This window comes from Scardinius erythrophthalmus (genome assembly GCF_964197995.2).
Source record: "Scardinius erythrophthalmus genome assembly, chromosome: 10".
NCBI lineage: Eukaryota > Metazoa > Chordata > Actinopteri > Cypriniformes > Leuciscidae > Scardinius > Scardinius erythrophthalmus.
This window is the reverse complement of record NC_138230.1, coordinates 2,975,988-2,994,525: the sequence shown is the minus strand read 5'-3', so window position 1 is coordinate 2,994,525 and position 18,538 is coordinate 2,975,988. Positions and strand designations below refer to the sequence as shown.

General features: G+C 39.6%; 1 protein-coding gene across 6 annotated transcripts in view; it reads right to left on the bottom strand.

Annotated features, from left to right (window-relative positions):
- Window positions 1–7,256: 7,256 nt before the first annotated feature.
- Window positions 7,257–18,538, bottom strand: part of akap9 (A kinase (PRKA) anchor protein 9) — a 118,720-nt gene continuing 107,438 nt past the window's right edge. For all 6 annotated transcript variants that reach the window (XM_081376232.1, XM_081376236.1, XM_081376234.1 and 3 more), the window contains 8 exons: window positions 18,296–18,407; window positions 17,909–18,091; window positions 16,464–16,646; window positions 15,590–15,828; window positions 12,745–12,833; window positions 11,856–11,985; window positions 10,148–10,281; window positions 7,257–7,839 (listed from right to left, as the gene is read on the bottom strand). In XM_081376232.1, the coding sequence (XP_081232358.1) occupies window positions 7,796–7,839; window positions 10,148–10,281; window positions 11,856–11,985; window positions 12,745–12,833; window positions 15,590–15,828; window positions 16,464–16,646; window positions 17,909–18,091; window positions 18,296–18,407 (1,114 nt within the window). In that variant the 3' untranslated portion in view covers window positions 7,257–7,795. The remainder of the gene's footprint in view (window positions 7,840–10,147; window positions 10,282–11,855; window positions 11,986–12,744; window positions 12,834–15,589; window positions 15,829–16,463; window positions 16,647–17,908; window positions 18,092–18,295; window positions 18,408–18,538) is intronic.

The window sequence follows — 18,538 nt, the reverse complement described above, 5'->3', positions numbered from 1 at the left end:
AAAATGTCTCATAAAATTCTATGGGAAGTCCGTCTGCACCTGGGGACTTGCCTTTTTTAAAACTTTTCATGCCTTTTGTAATTTCTAAGATGTTAAAATCTCTACTTAAAAGTTCTTTTTCCTTCACTGTTTTTTCCACCAGAGCTAGCACTTCCTTTACTGTTTCTTCATCTATCTTTTTTTCCTCATACAACGCATCATAAAAGTCTTCCACTCCGTTTAAAATATCCCTTGTATTGGTCATCAGTTTTCCTTCTTTATTTTTTATACTTACCATTGCCCCACTTTTACTCACAATCTTCTTAAAAAAATACCTTGTGCATTTTTCACCTTCCTCAACGTCTCTTTCCTTGCTTCTAAGAATGACTCCTTTGCTTGTTATTTCTGATAAAATTGTCATCTCTTTTTTTACCTCTTTGATTTCTTCGTTAAAATCAAAGCCTACATTTAAAAGGTTAAAATAACGTTGTAAACGTTTTTGCAACCCCACCATCTTTTTCTTTTCTTTGGTTTTCTTTCTATTTCCTGCCCAAATAAAAAATGTCTTGGTCTTTTCCTTCACCATCTCCCACCACTGTGCTCTTGAATCAAAAAAGTCTTGAAGGGTCTGCCATTTCCTATACTGCATCTTATATTCATTTGCAACTTCTTTGTCTTGTAGCAAGGAGCAGTTTAACTTCCACAGACCCTTCCCTACCGTCACACCTGGGGGGAGTGTAAGAGTGCATGACAGCATAGCGTGGTCAGAAAAGAAAACAGGGGAGATTCTAGCATCTCTCGGCGGGCACTCTCTGGTGAGGACATAGTCTATTCGAGAAGCTTTGGTGCCATCACTACTGAACCAAGTGTGGCCCTCCGCTTGTGGATGCATCATCTTAAAACAGTCCGTTAATCTAAAATCTTTTACTATGTCTTGCAGTAGATGTGTTGTTTTGTCTGTTTTAAAATCTTCCCCGGCTCCTCTCCTATCTCCTTTTCCTAAAATGCAATTAAAATCCCCGGCTAAGATTAATGGGTTTCTCCCTAAAAGGTGGGGTTGCATATCTTCTAAAAGGCTGTATCTGTCATTCTTTTCTGTGTTCCCATAAAAGTTTAGTACATTAAAATCCCTCCCTAAAAATGTCAAATTGGCTAAAAGGGCCCGCCCGTCTCTTAATATTGTGCTCCCCTTCACCAATATTTGTGTGTTTTTTATCAGGATGGCTACTCCGTCAGCTTTGTTTTGGTTTGACCCACTCCATATAGAGGGTCCTTTCTGCCATTTATCCTCCCACTTCTTGTAGTTCTTTAAAAAGGGTAAGGTGCATTCCTGTAATAAAAACACGTCAGAGGGTTGTGTACTTAAAAAATTTAAGACCATTTGTGCTCTCGTTTCTGACCTCACACTTCTCACATTTAGGGTTGAGATGGTGATGGTCGTGAGCATTAAAATGAGTATAAAAGAAGACAGATACAACATATTAAAAAATTTTAAAAATTTAAAAACAAACTATCCATTTGAAAACAAATGTTCTTGTAAAACAAACTCTTCCTGCATTCCCACCGAAGGGGAGGCAGGAGAGTGAGTTTGTTTTCCTTCTGAATCACAGGGTGAGCTCCTGGGTGTGGATGATTTCAGCTCAATCGCTAGGAAAGAAATCTCATTTGCTGTATGGCTTGGGAATAATCTATTCAGGTCGTCTGACGAGGAGGAGTCAGAGAATCTTCCCATTTTATCTTTAAATATTTCTTTCAAGAGAGGGGAGTGTGCCCCTCTCTTTTTATTTGTCGATTGAGCACAGGGGAGTTGCTCACATAATTGACTTTTTATTTGCGACACATCTATGTCCTCCCCTGCATTTTCACTTACTTGTGGATTGTCTTCACCTGTTCCTTCAAATTGATTTTCCTCTCCCTGTTGCACTTCGTTCCTTTGCTCCACCCCGTTGTTATCTCTGTCACCTGTTCTCTCTTCACCACTCACCAGATTTGGCGGGAGATTTGAATTTTTTTGATCCGCCCCCTCGTTATCCATTTGTCTGTTTGTTTCCTCAACCGCCATTTTTTGTGCTTTGACTTTGTTAGCAAAAGACTTTGGGCAATCTCTGTAGAGATGGGAGGAGTCTCCACAGAGATTGCAACTTCTGCCATTGGGACACTCTTCAAAAGTGTGCCCAATTTCTCTGCATTTTCTACAAAACACTTTTTCACACGCCTCTACCAGGTGCCCAAACTCTCCACACTTGCGGCACAGTTTGGGCATCCCCTGGTAGTGGATGTAGCCTCTGTTTTCACCAAGAACTATCATTGATGGCAGATGTCTTAGGCCCTGATAGCCCTGGGGATCTTCCCACTGTTTGATTGGGATTCTCCAGGAGCAGTTCCAAATTCCGTCCTCATCCACCACCTTCATAGCCTGGCTCTTTACAGTGCAAAATCTACCCAGCCATACACAAATGTCTTCTCCAGTCACAGTCTCATTGAACATCCTAACAATCACAACCTTGTGTGTGTTGTCAGTTAGTTTCTCAACTTTAAACATGGAGAACTGGGTCTTTACATTCTCAAATCTGGTCCAAAATTCTGATAATAGTGCTGCATTTCTAAAGCTGACATCAAAGCCTTTATTAAAAGGCAGGGATAAAATACAATTCAACTGTTGCGGTGTGTAATTCAAAGCTTTCTGAATATATTTACGTGAAAAATCTAGACGGGACATTTCAATGGTCTTAACATTTTCTAAAAAAGTAAAACGCACGCTGTGGTGCCTCCGCATGCCGGCACGAGCAGCCGACATGATGGAGGCACCGCCAGCCTAAAACGGTTTAAAACTATACAATAAATACAGATAAATAGATAAGTACAAGGATAAAAAGTCTTACCTTAAAATCTGTGAAATTCAAAACAGCAAAAAACAATTTACCTCCTGAAAGTTATGGGGCCCGGGACACCAAAATCTCGGACCAAGAAACCTCCAAGAGGCGATCACAACTCCACCTGACGACCAGATACTTGATCTTAGCCAAAAGGCCGAGAAGCGATACTGACGAAGGGTTCGAGCTAGCGCAGTCACTCAGCGCGATACACACCTCAGTGACGGTCACACGCGCTGATATCAGGAGAAACACCTCACACCACACACACACACTCGAGAAATAATGTCCCGCTCGGAGACTGAGAGAAACACGGAGATTCTCACAAATAACAAGATGAAAACCTCCTCAAAACATGCGGATTCTTCTTCATTTATATGTTTACCATCGTCCAATCAAACACGAGCAAAGAGTCCATCAGCCAATCAAACACGAGCAAAGAGTCCATCAGCCAATCAAACACGAGCACAGAGTCCATCGGCCAATCAAACACGAGCACAGAGTCAGAGCACAATAAAAAACTGTTTATCTCCGTCTCAAGTCTTTGTTAATCACGAAACATTCACTATCTATCGTTAAAGTATTTCTGCTTGCGTTCAGACGCCAGACTCAGCAAATATCGCTGAAGAAATTAAGCTTTTTACACACTTTAACTCGCTTGATGCGAGCGTGGTTAAATGCGGTACTGCACGTTCAACGTCACTGACTGGAACTCATCAATATTATCTGCCTGCAGAGCCGGAGGCTGCATTTTCAGGACCCCACTTCTAGGACCGCATTTCTAGGACCCTAGGTTTTTGTGACAGCGCCACCTACCGACTCGGAGAACCGCAGTCTCAGGAACGCATTTCCAGGACCCTAGTTGTGCCAGGCAGTATTTCCACCCACCCAGTTTCAACTACATTAGAGTTTTACAGTTTTATTACACCCAAATACTACTTTATTTATTGCAATTAAACCTGGTTCCTAGGAATGTTGAGAAATTATTGGGTCTAGCATAATATAATAACTCAAGTAAAATAAACAAGGAATCATGTTATAGTCTTTTCAGTCACTAGATCAACCACATTTTCAAGTATAGAGGGAAGACAATGACTCTGGGGGTAGATTGTGTATATTTTACAAAATAATATATCACACCTCAACTTGAACACACTAAATATTTTACAAAATAATATATAACAACTGAACTTGCACACACAAAATATTTCACAAAATAATATATAATAACTGAACTTGCACACACAAAATATTTTACAAAATAATATATAATAACTGAACTTGAACACACACAAAAACAAATTTGTTCATGATGTGGACCACAAACAGAACTTCATGGACAACATCATCACTGACTCCTAAGAGAGAGAGAGAGAGAAAGAGAAGTGAATTAAATAAGGAACATTTAGTTGAACATGTTCTACACTTTATTTTTTTTTACTTAGTTACCAAACAGTGCACACATATCAATTAATGTTCATAATACTATTATTGCATACTGTTCAAAGATTTGAAAAAAAAAAAAGGTTTTGATGTTGTGGGAACAAAGGTTCTAGAAACACTCATGTCAATAAAGCCCATCTCAATTGAGAAATCTGAATAGAAATAACATTGACACGACTTTTTTTCTGACCATATATATATATATATATATATATATATATATATATATATATATATATATATATATATATACACATTTACATGGATATAATATTTAAAGCACACATTATAAAACCATGTCAAAATGATGAGACGCATGTAGACGCATACTACACATAACTTGTATTGTGGGTAACGTTAAACAGGCTGACTGTGAGCACGTGACAGTGAAAACATTAAGATTATTTTAACTGAATTAAAATGGAAGAACAAGGAGTAATTAACAAGCTTTCAGAACGAACATGCTACAGTTTTATTGTGCTGTCAATAAGTCAACACAGGCTTATCACGCAACAGTTCCGTTAAATGAACGTGCTAACAATTCATTTTCAAGCATTAGAGGCTAAATACTATGGCTATGCATTCAAGACTATTTTTTTAGCAAATCACCATCACGTTTGCTACGTTAACTTTCCAATTAAATGCATCGCAATTGTAAAAATTTATTCGCATTTGATACTCACACTCTGATTGTCATCCATCTTCGCTGGTCCTCTAATTCGGTAGGTGGCGCTGTCACTAAAAACCTAGGGTCCTAGAAATGCGGTCCTAAAAGTGGGGTCCTGAAAATGCAGCCTCCGGCTCATCAACTAATGCCGAGTTCAGACTGCACGATTTTCAAAGTAATAATAATAATAGCCTGCAAGAAGCTTGCGATCCAAATTGTCTTTGCACTGATTTGCAGCGAAAAGGAGAAAAAGAAAAACATATTATGTATGAGGAAATGGCTGGGAAGACAAGGGGAGCAAGGACTGTGTGTTCTGCAAAGAGAGTTTGGGGTAAATAAATAATGTTGCAATGTGTTGCTGTTGCTGCTGGTCAAGCAAATGTTTGTGCTTTGTTTCTGTTTGATATAATTGTAAATATATCTATTAAAATACTAATATTGTGGTCTATAACTCCTCCCCGAACTCGCCGCTGCCCTGTATCTTGCTCTCTCATTGGCTGTCGGTCATCGCCGATGTAGTTTTCAGTCAGAACCATAGACAGTCAGAACACTTTCACACAGCAGGATTTGGAATCGCCGACAGGTCCAGATATTTAGCATGCCAAATATCTCATGGGCGTCGGCGACTCGTCGGCGATTCTCTCAGATCGCGTCTTTGCTCATTCACACTGCGTGATTGTCACTCGCGTGAACGAGCACCGATTTGCCTGTGATTTCGGGCATTTGTCGGCGATTTCTCAAAACCTGACGGCGAGCCAAAATCGGGGCTAAAATCATGCAGTCTGAACTCGGCATAACATGCAAATCACCTCAGGAATTACCGATGTTATCCGGCGGGAAAATAATAATCAAATGTGAAAAATATTTACCATTTACGGTTAAGATTAGGCATTATATTAGTTTCAAACACATTAAGTAAAATACATCAGGAAATCATCACAAATCTACATCAACACCTTTTAAATACATTCCGAGAGGTCATGTTCAAATATCCAAGTTGGTTTGCCATTTAGAGGGACCACAAGGTAGGCCCTACTCTGAAAACAATTAAAAGTTTTATTGGTGAAGATACTCACGAGTGTCCCTCGAGTTCGTAAACTTCACGGAGCGGTCGGAGCTCTCATTGCGAATAACAAGCCGCCATCTTTAGATATCTTTGAACTTCCGTTTTTGCGGTAGCTCTGTATGCTGAAGAGTAATTAACTGGTGAACTGGATTTATTTATTGTAGAGCTGAGCTAACTAAACTTATCATGATGAGCATTGTAATGTTTAAAGCGAATTTCATAAATGTCGGTTTACCAGTTAGATTTTAAAACGAGCGGTTCATATTCATTCTCCGTAAGATCTTACCTTCATGCTGTGGAAATACAAACCAGAAGTCGGAACACAGCGAGACTGGACAGAAATAATACATCTTGTGTTACTGAGAAACTTTCATTAACTTTAAATTGAGATACAAAATTAAAGGGCTTTTTGCTACTTCACACTACATTAGAGCAAGTATGAAGCGCGGGCGTCACGGAATGGATTTTACGGCAAAATAAATAGAATTTGTTTGAAATAATTGTAAATATACACCTCAGGTGGTTGTGAATGAATTGAAATCAAAACAAGTTCTCTAAAATACTGATATCATATGACACAATAACAATATAAGATAATTATGAACTTATTAATGCCATCAATTTAACAAAGGCAATTTATTGATCTATTTTAATGAAGATACAAGCCATGTAACTTTAGTAACATGATAAATTCACTTGCGCCGTTGACAGAAACCTGTTTTTTCTGATTTGCTTACAACTCTCCATGTGCTCGAGTCCAAGATGGATTGGGTTATGAAACTATATTTCCTTAATTTGTGGTCACATGATTACTTTTGACTATTGTTGCCTAGATACAGGGGGTGGCTCATTTTACCCACATGCTTGACTAAATGATAAGGTCACTTTGGCTTTTTGTTCACCAAAGAAACAAACAAGCGGTTTTGTTTGTTAATTTTTTCAGGTGTTTCACAAATTACAGAAATGGTGAAATCATAATTCAACATTTTAGCTTCCAAACAGATTAACTGTAAATAAACAACAGAGGCCCATCATGCAATGTAATATACATTAAGTTCATTTGCTAAACCTAATGAAGTAGTTAATTGTGATTGCCAAATAAATATTAGAGGTTCACAGCCGTTTTACTGCGGGTCTTTAAAAAAACCTATTTCAAGTCATATTTCACATGTGTCATACTCATAACTAATGAATCAGGATACAGAATAAAAGAGAACTGAGACGAAGGCAGTTTTCAAATATTATATTAATCTTTATTTCAGTTTTGACAAAATACCCATAAAATCCAAAGCTCCTACCTTTACAAAAATAAGTCTCCTACAAATGTCCTCGGGTCTTCTCAAGGGAGCGAGCGAATAAAACACAGTGTAGAGTATCTGATAACATGACTAGCCTCACCGCTCCGCCTCGCTCTCCTCCTGTTAGTGTTCATGAGGTTATCAAGAGTCCGATAGCAGCCGTCCTGTTCACCCTCCAACGCTTCTTAAATTAATCAACTTAAATTAGCATTCCACAAATATACAGTAACAACATGATTGTTTTCCATTAACAACAAATAAGGTAGAACTAATGTACAGATGTTGAAGCTGTTTCAAGTGCCGCCAACATAAAGCTTGATTATAAGATGATACACACACACACACACAAAAAAAACAACGTCTTTTTGGTCCCACAGACATTTATAGTAAGAGTACAAAAGCACAGCAGCTCAGCACGAGAGAAGGCAACTGAGTTTCTTCAAGCCAGTTTAAATGCAGATGAAGATCTTTATCTTCTGACTCCAAAGTGCAATTGAGCGTATGAAGAGGAACCTGGATGGGGGGGGTAAAAGAGTGTCACGTCAGCATGAAATCACAGTCATTCAGTGCAGGCCAATCAATTCACATCAATAAAATCACATCTAGCAATAATATATGGTTATTTAGGGTTGGGAATCAAATTTTATTTCAATGAATTCAGTAATTGAAAAAGCATTAATTTAATTTACAGATAAAGAAATCACATTAGTAACCTTCCACACCCACTTCATTTTTTTTATAGAAAATTGTACTTTGCATATTATACTGTAAAAAACACAATTAGTTGATTTTAGTTGATCATAGTTGATCAGAACTAGAGATGAAATGACATGAACATTTCATTTAAAAAATGATCACGTTATCACAGAATCCTGTTCAAAAAGTACTAATACTACACAATGAAATCAGTTCACCAAGTTTTTTGTTGAAAACCAGCAAATAAATAAAATTAGCATCAATATGCACTTTTTGTTTACATAAACATTAAAATAATACCATTAAATATGATGGCCAGATTTTAAAAGTGTCTTGCAACATGTTATATAGCCTACTAACATGTACAAGTTCACAAAGTTTTGACAAAAAAGGTTTTTATAGAAAGATACAAAAAGATAAATGACTGACATGTACTATGCACTTTAGCTTATCTTTTATTATTAATAGTAAACTTCGGTCCGATGTTCCCGTGGCGTCTGTCGTTGCTATGCAACCGTGCCCTGCGCTCTCCACAACGACACGGGAGTTTCAGTGGCTAATGGTTTCCAGCGCCGAGAAACGCTTGCCCCCAGGGTGCCCCCAGGATCCTCCAACTTAAATTCAAGGCTTTTTAAGACCTTTTTAATACCATTTCAAATGAAATTCAATGCCAACTTCGTACCAATTCCGACAGAAGTATGAGGGGAAAATGTCAAATCTGTATACATTTTAAACCCTAAAAAATGATTATGTACAAGTAGTAGTAACCCTCGTAACGGGTGCGCACCCTTTCGCGCATTCTTCTATGATGTGAAGCGTGAGGTGCACTCAACATTACGCGACAAATTTTTACATTTAAATTTTTATATTTTTATTTTTTTATTTTCTACATTAGTAACAGTTAATTTTGTTACGGTATGAATTTAATCATAGAAAAGGCAAAAAAAAAATGTAAGACCTTTGTAACGAAATCCAAGACTTTGTATACTAAATTCAAGGCTTTTAAGGCCTTAATTTGAGATTATCAAATTTAAGACTTTTTCAATGCTTTTAAGACCCCGCGGGTACCCTGGCTTGCTGTAGCTCTGCTTCTAGATTCATTTACGGAGAAGAGGAAAACACCCGTGGTGTTTGGGTGCACCCCCATCCTTCCTGTTGACTGAGCTTTCAATGTTGTTACGGAAAGGGCGAAGCTGATTGGTTGGTTCTTGTCACATGACCTGCGGTGCGGCATTCTGAAGAGTTTAGAGTTTTTCATCTCGCTGCGCCTGGAATAAAACAAGCGTGTCTCTTCATTATGAGCGCTCTTGCCGCACGCCTACATTTGAACGAACTTGAGCGCGCAAAAGACGCGATATGTGAACGCGTACCGGAGCTGGCGAGCGGCGTGTGGGCGTGTGCTCTAGAGCGCCGCGGTGTCGGATACGACTCCATACTTTTCTGCAACTTTGTAATGACTTTCTGCGGCCAGCGTTTCTGGAAATGAACGAGGGGAAAACCTTTTTTAGACCTGACTAAATTCAATTTAAGACTGTGGGTGAAAATCTGGCCGTTTTTAAGATGTTTTAAGGCCTTAAATTTAAAGTTCAGAATTTTAGACTTGTTAAGACCCCGCGGGAACCCTGTAATTAAAAGAGGAAACTCACTCGTTCTTGACTGAATAACTGTTGTTACTACATTTGTAATATATTTCATTAATAAACTGCAGTGTTATTATCATTTGATCAGTTTCTGAACCTGAAATCTTAAAACACTGTTTATTTCAATCGTATCTTTATTCAGTTGTGTCTATTTGTTGCGATTGCTATTTTTTTTTTAATTCCTGAGTGTTTACTTGTCTTTAATAATGCTTTACATGTATATTAGTTCTGCTAGTTGTTCTTCTCTGGTGTTTATAAACCACAGGCTAACGCTCCTCGTGTGAGTGTTCTTTAGCCTGTTGATTTCTGTTCATGATATTCAGATACAATTACATGTTGTGCAGTAAGACTAAATGTGAATGATATCCAAGTTTTTGTACCTTATTGGAATTGAAATCAGGAATTAATAAGAACCGGAATCATTAAGACTCATTAATCACTAAGTCACATGGTCTCTGCTCAGCAATATCAGTGGCTGTGTTTACCTGACTGCACACTGCCCAGGCGTCTCTGCAGCGCCTCCAGGCGGGAGATGTAGTCGGTCAGAGCGCGGTCGGGGTCGTAGTTCTGCAGGTGTGCACACGGTAAACCTACAGGGTCGCCGGCCACACTGTGATACCTGGAGAGAGAGGCGCAGAACACTCAGAAACATCACCCTGACCGGACATGATGACTGAAGAAGACAGTATGCTGTTTGGATTTAACCCTCGGCTTTCCCTCGCGGTCAAAATGACCCAAAGCCCTAAAATTATACGTTTTTTTTAGTCCAGGAAGCTGATTTCATTTCATTTTGATAATATCTTTTCTTTTGTTTGATGAGATTTTTTGTTCTTTTTTATTTTATTTACATTTAAATTACTAGATCAATAAATAATCAATACATAGTAATTTAAGCACATTCCTCACATTCTTTCAGCTTAAAGGGATAGTTCGGCTAAAAATGTTATTAAACCCATGATTTACTCAGCCTCAAGCCGTTCGAGATGCATATGTCAATCTTTTTTCAGACGAACACCTTTTCAGTTATTTTAGAAAATATCTTTGATCTTTCAGTGGTTATAATGTCAAGTTATGGGGTCCACCTCGTTCAAGTTCAAAAAATGTGCATGCATCCTTCACAAAAGTCCTGCGGTCTTGGACCCCTCTGACGAACACTCAATTTTACTCAAAATGGCCTGAAAGAAGGATGAGGGTTAAATAGGCAAATGCTGTGGTGTAAATCCAGCTGTTAATGTTGTTTATGTGTCTATGTGGTGTTTTTAATCTGCTTTAAGACAAACCATGTGTAAATTCATAAGTCCTAATTGACCCTAATTGATGCAGTGTGTTTCAGCTTTTATTTCTTAAACACGTAGGAAAACGTTAGGTAATCCATAATCCAACGTTTATCTCTGGATAAAATAATGAAATACTTGCCAGAACAAAAAGAAATCAGTACAAAATACTGTCAGTGTCCCGACTGGACCAGAGCTGCATCTTCACGAAAGTGTGTTTTTAAAGCCTTGCGGATGTAAACATTCAAGCTCAATTCTACTCTCTTTTACTTCTAATTCACACACAATTACATCAAAAGGCCTGTTGTAAACACACACTACCAGTCAAAGTTTGGGATCGGGAAGATTTTTACTGTTGTTAAAAGAAGTCTCTTCTGCTCACCAAGACTGCGTTTATCTGATTAAAAATACAAAAACTGTTTAATGTTACAAAAGATTCTATTTCAAATTTCTATTCATCAAAGAATCCTGAAGATTAAAATGTCCAAGTTTCCAGTTTTCAACATTGATAATAATCATAAATGTTTCTTGAGCATCAAATCATCCTATTAGAGTGATTTCTGAAGGATCATGTGACAGGATGGAATATGAAATATATTCACATAGAAAACAGTTATTTGAAATTGTCATAATATTGAACAATATTACAGTTTTGTTGTTGTTGTATTTTTAATCAGATAAACGCAGCCTTAGAGAGCAGAAGAGACTCTTTTTAAAACATTAAAAATCTTCCCGATCCCAAGCTTTTGAACAGCAGTGTGGTCGGCTAAATCTTACATGAACATGAACAGTGGAGAAATAAAAGGCTTGTGTATCGATATATCGGATCCGTGCATTAGCTCTTAAAGTGACAGCAGCTAATAACCCTGTGAGATGTGTGTGTGTGTGTGTGTTCTGGGCTGTCAGTGGCAGGTGGTACCTGTGCAGGACGGATGCTGTGGATCGAGGCGAGTCTCGTCCCGTCCGGCCCCGGCTCGTCCCCCGGCGCTCCCTGAACACCTCCACACCCCCGGGGTGCAGGAACGCAGACTCGTTCCTCACATCAGCACCTGCAGACACACACACCTCAGTGAGCTTCAGCGAGAGCTAGGCTTTCAGCACAAAGCAGAATATATTCATACTAGTGTTGTCAGAGGTACCGACTTCGGTACCAAGCCGATACTGAAATCTTAAAAATGTGAGGCTTTGAGCGCTGTTGAGCGGAATCATAAACACCTCTGATTGGCTGCTGAGTTCACGAGCTCATCAAGTCTGTGATTGGCTACAATGATCATCGCTTCAAAAACACGTTGTAAATACACATCAATGAGGCTCTTCAGCGAGCGCTTACACACACACACACACACACACACACACACACACACACACTGACCATCAGCAGAACCAGAGCCGCCTCACACAGGTCAGACACACACACACACACACACACACACACACACACACACACACACACACACACACACACACAGACCATCAGCAGAACCAGAGCCGCCTCACTAAGGTCAGACACACACACACACACACACACACACACACACACACACACACACACACAGACCATCAGCAGAACCAGAGCCGCCTCACTAAGGTCAGACACACACACACACACACACACGCAAGTGTTTGAAAGCAGGACCAGGCCGCTGATAGACTCCTGCTTGTGCTTCCAAAACACTTTCAAACGCTCCTGTGCGTTGATCATTGTAATCAATGGTCACACAAACACACACACACACACACACACACACACACACACACACACACACACACACACACACGAAGCAAAATGCATCCCAGGATACAGTTACCTGTGATCTGACTGAGGCCGTTTCTGCTCACGATCGCAGCGCTCACGGTTCCTCCGGCTCTTTGCCATCTCTTCACCAGAAACCTCATCCTGCAGAACACACACCAGTTTACTCAGAGCTCTACACACACCAGTTCACCCACAGCTCTACACACACCAGTTTACTCAGAGCTCTACACACACCAGTTCACCCACAGAACACACACACCAGTTCACCCACAGCACTACACATCACTGTTACATCAACACCACCCGATGGGTCATGTGACATTTACAGACCAAACCTGAAACTCTCACTGTCAGTTCCTTAAACAGGGTTAGTAAGTTGAAGTTCAATCAGAAAATTCTAAAATTGAAATAAATCATTTTAAAATAAAACCAAATTATAAATTATATTAAAGTTGATACAATTAAAATAATAAAATAGAACCAAAAATAACAAAAATTAAATCATAAAAATATTAATTAAAAAATAATAATTGTAAAATAACAATAACCAATCAAAATAAAACACTTAGTGAAAATGAACAAAATCATTATGTAAAATTTAAATAAACAGTTAAATAAAAAAATAAAAACACTTAGAAAAAATAAAAAAATTATAGAAAAGAAAAATTAACAAATAATTGTAAAATAAAAAAAGCAATAAAATAAACAAATCAAAATAAAACACTTACTAAAAATATTATGAGCAGCATTGCTCTGTATGGACACAACAACAAGCTGCAGCTTCCCTTTACTGGCCTGACCGAGGAGTTCAAAGTCACTAGAGCCAGGGAGGTGTTGCTTTACAGAGTCTCTTCCGCCGGCATCACGGTCAGAACTGGGAGGAAATGGCGAGCGCAAGAGGCAGTCGACCAGGCAGAAGCGAGACTGAGACATAGTGTCTTAGTTGGCTCTGTGGCAGTTGGTAGAGCTGGTCTAGGTAGCAACACAAAACCACGCTACGACAAAGCCCAAGGACGAGAGAGACGCCAGATGGTGCAGGGAGAGATTCGTGCAGAGGTGGAGGAGGAACGCCTCAGTAGGACCGTGGCAATGCGCCAGCAAGGAGCCTGGGCCAATTGGAATCATGCATCGGCCCGGAAGATCACCTGGACAGAACTATGGAAGTCTGAACCCGCAAGACTTAAGTTCCTGATCCAGTCGGTGTATGATGTCCTCCCAAGTCCATCCAACCTTCACACCTGGGGCCTAGCAGAAACACCAACATGCCCTCTGTGCCCAGCTTATGGTTCCCTGGAGCACGTCCTGAGCTGCTGCCCTAAAGCACTAGGAGAGGGGAGGTACACGTGGCGCCATAACCAGGTGCTGAAGGAAGTAGCGGATACCATCTGCACCGCAATCCGGGAGTCTAAACATCAAGTCCCAGTGAGGCACAACATCTCCTTTGTCAGGGCAGAGGAGAAACCTCAGGGAGAACGTAAGGCCTCAACTGGACTGCTAGCCATGGCCCGTGACTGGCAGTTGCATGCGGACCTTGGGAGGCAGTTAAAGTTCCCAGAGCACATAGCAAGGACGTCACTGAGGCCAGATCTGGTCTTAACATCGGACTCAACAAAGCAAGTTGTGCTAGTGGAGCTTACTGTCCCCTGGGAGGACAGAATGGAGGAGGCTTACGAAAGGAAGGCGGCCAAATATCTTGAGCTGGTTGAGGCATGCAGAGGGAGAGGATGGAGTGCCCGCTGTGAGCCAATAGAAGTGGGCTTCAGGGGCTTTCTAAGTCAATCTGTGCATCGGGCATTCAGACTCCTTGGCATCAGAGGGTTGCGTGAAAGAAGAGCCACCAAAAACATCAGTGAGGCCGCCGAAAAAGCCTCTAGGTGGTTGTGGATCAAAAGGGGAGAAGTATGGAGTAGCGCGCTGCTTGGACACAAACCGGGGCCTGATCAACCCCGGTCGGGTCGCCCAGGTGAGGGTGTCTGAAGATCAAAGACCCGAAACACCCTATGACCCTGGGTCCTTCACTGAAGATGTGTCCAAGCTGCACCTTCAAGGTGTTTCAAAATCTTATGAATAAAACCAATAAAACCAAAATAAAACCAATTAATTAAATTAAAATAAATAATTTAAAAAATAAAAGCAACCAATCAAACTAAAACTAAATCAAAGCTAAAAAATTTAATCATACAAATGTAAAATATTGTAAATTACTTATTAATTGCCCAAAAAATATTTAAATCATAAAAATATAAAATTAAAATAAAACACTTAATAAAAAATTATATCTTAAAAATGTAAAATTAAAATAAATAATTAAAAAATTAAAACAAATCAATTAAAATAAAACACTTAACTATGGAAGCTTGTTTCCGCCACAAAAAAAAAGATAATTGCGACTTTTTATCTCACAATTGCGAGTTTACATCTCGCAATTCTGACTTTATTTCTCAGAATTGCGAGATATAAAGTCAGAATTGCGTGAAATAAAGTCGCAATTGCGTGATATAAAGTCAGAATTCTGAGATATAAAGTCAGAATTGCGAGATATAAAGTCACAATTGCGAGAAAAAAAGTCAGAATTCTGAGAAATAAAGTCAGAATTGCGAGATGTAAACTCGCAATTGTGAGATAAAAAGTCGCAATTATCTTTTTTTTTTTTTTTTTTTTGGCGGAAACAAGCTTCCATACTTAACAAAAAAAAGTATCCTAAAAATTTAAAATTAAAGCAAATAATTGTAAATTAAAAAACATCAAAATAAACATTTAATCCAAAAAGGAGAAATATTTCATTTGTTGATATGCATGTCATGTGACCATTAACCCCCCCCCCTCCTGTTAACCCAATTAGGCACAAATAAATGTCCACAGCGCACAAGTGTGTGTGTGTGTGTGTGTGTGTGTACCGTGAGAGGGCGATGGAGACGCGCACAGCCGATCTGAAGCGTGTGAAGCCCCTGCGCTGACGACTGATGGACTCCAGACTGGTGTGTGTGTGTGTGGGATGGCCACCCATGCGTGCGATCAGAGCCAGCGTGGCGTCCTCACACTCCTGAAAGCCTCCCAGCAGCAGCAGGAGATACTTCTTCTGGTACACCAGAGCCTTCCGGAAGCTCTCGGCGCGCAGGTACTTCCCATACATCCTCTGCGGAGACACACGGGAACACCGGAGGTCAGCTCTCTGGGTTCACACACGTACCGTCAAATCTAACTCCGGGACTTTCAAGGACTTCACAAGCACTACTTTTTTTGGTGTTTTTCCAAGAACTACAATCAGAGATCTCATTTATAAAACATATTTAATATCTTTTAAATTCTGAAAAGGTTAATAGATAAATAAAAATAAACTAATAAAAAAATGGCACAAATAAAGTGCAGTGACTGCGGAAACTTTAGCCATTGAAAGGATGTTATGACAAAGATATCGCTTTCCTCATTCAAACCGATCTTTTCTCCCATGAATATATGACTGACTTGAAGAAGCTGTATCATACTCTTGGATATTGATGAGCAATATCACACTCATAGCCAAACGCCTCTATATCTATATCAGACGAGCTGCAGCCTTAATTCTGTGTGAAAAGATTGTTTTATCAATAAAATTAAAAAACATTTCCCATATATTATCTTTCAATAATGCAAGCACTTTTCAAAGTACTTCTTCATAAATACGGCTGTTTTCAAGGGTTTTCCAGGACTTACATTTCAAACAGTCGTTTGTTTGAACGATACGGTGCGTACGATACGGTCAGACAGACATGTTTATATGAGAGGGTGCACCTTGAGGGCCGTGCTGTCGGGGTCGGCTCCGCTCAGATCTCGCAGTGTGTCGGAGCGGCTCTCGGCTCTCAGGCGGTTGAGCTCTGCCTCGGCCTGAGCGAGGGACTTCTCCAGACGCCTCCTCTCCTGAGCCCAGGACTCGCGCTCGCTGGAGAACAGCACCAGCTCCTGCCGGCTCGAGCCCTGCGAGAGGACAGACCGTCAGCTTCATGACCACAGCGCCTCAGAGTGTGGAGCTTATCATATGACAATACGATATGAATTTGAATTGTGTAAATTTGAAAGTGTAATCTAACAAATTTGAGTTTTATGTGGTATTTTAAATAGTTCTGAATTTGATTTATTTAAACGAATATTGAAAATTTGAAATTTAACGAATTAAAATGTTTTTTATGGCTGAATTTTATAGACATGTCTTTTCAAACAGCTGTTTTTTTGTTTGTTCTGAATTCTTAGACTGCTAAAATTCAAACTCAAAAATTCAGATCTTACAGAAAGTAGGTCACAGGTCATCCACAGGGAAGAGTAAAGGATCTAAAGGAGTAAAGGTCGAACAGAGCAGAGTTTTCTGCCGCAAACGCGGTGGTGGTTCAAGAGAATCTTTCGTTCAGTCGTTTTTTTTATTTAATTTTAAGAGTAGAAAAATGAGAAAACAGCATTAGATTTCTAATATTCTAGTAATAATAGTCCGCTGCAGCAGTTGCACAGAGCTTACAAAACTTAACGCGTGTATTGCAACTATAGGCTACATTTCATTTTCTCATCAAACAACTAGACTAACGAATGGCTCGGCACAACAGAAGAGCTTAGACAGGGCTTTCTCTCTGTGTAGACCAGCAGTCGGTCTGAGTGTGCTATAACCTATAGCCTATTTTCCGGACTGTAAAGGCTAAATCATGTTTTATCATGAAACACGCTGTGATTTATTCCAAAGTGACTCAGGCATATATAATGCATTTAACGTTAAATAATCTAAATGTTGACTTTCAAAAGTAGGCGTGCCAATTCGCTGTATTTTGGTTCATTTTTGGTGTGCGCCAGAAAGATCTTAAAGGAGTTAAAAAAGTTCATTAAAAAATGTTAGAAGAAATGCAGACAGAAAGAGAAGAATTTACAGAAAAAATAGACAAAAGAAAGAAAGATATAACAGAAAAAAACAAAAGAAAAAACATACAAAAAAGAAAGAAAAATGACAGAAAAAATAGACCGAAAGAGAAAAATACAAACAGAAAAATGACAGAAAAAAAAACAGACAAAATAAAAGAAAACAAGAAAAGAAAGAAAGGAAGACAGAGAGAAAGAACGCTATAACTGTCAATAGTAGCCAAACTTTAGAACTACAGTGACTGAAGCTGCAGTGAAGATTGACTGATTGACTGATGGATTGATAGATAGATTGATTGATTGATTGACAGATTGACAGATTAACTGATTGATAGACTCACGCTCTCGGCGACGGCCTTCTTCTGTCTGCTTCTCCGCAGCTCCTCCTCGAGGGTCAGTAACTGGTTTCGTAAGTCGTTCTTCTCTTCTGTCAGTCGACTGACGAATCCCGTGAGCTCTGCGTTCTGGCGGAGTAAACGCTCGTTCAGCAGACTAGAGGATCCTCCAGCCAGCAGAGCGGCGCTCTACACACACACACACACACAGGAGAATGAATAATGCCTCCAGTCCAATGGACCAATCACAGAGCATCTGATATATATATTGCACAACATCTCCAATCTGATTGGCTGGCTTCTTGAACACAAATATGAATATTTCTTTATAGCATAATCAAATATGTATTTACAAAAGCCACATAAGCTGCCTGTGTAAATGTGCTCGCTCACCTCCGGGAGAGCAGAAGGGGCTGATGGGATATGCTGTAACAGTGACATCACATCCTGTACATTTCTATGAAGCCACGCTAGACTTTCACGGTCGGGCCCTTCTCCGGATAACCTGGACACACACACACACACACACAGTTGCTAGGATGTTCCGAGTAGTTAGTGCATTACTATGCTGTTGCTAAGGTGTTGCCTTGCTGTTGTTAGAATGTTCTGAGTGGTTGTGGTAAATTGTTGAGTTGC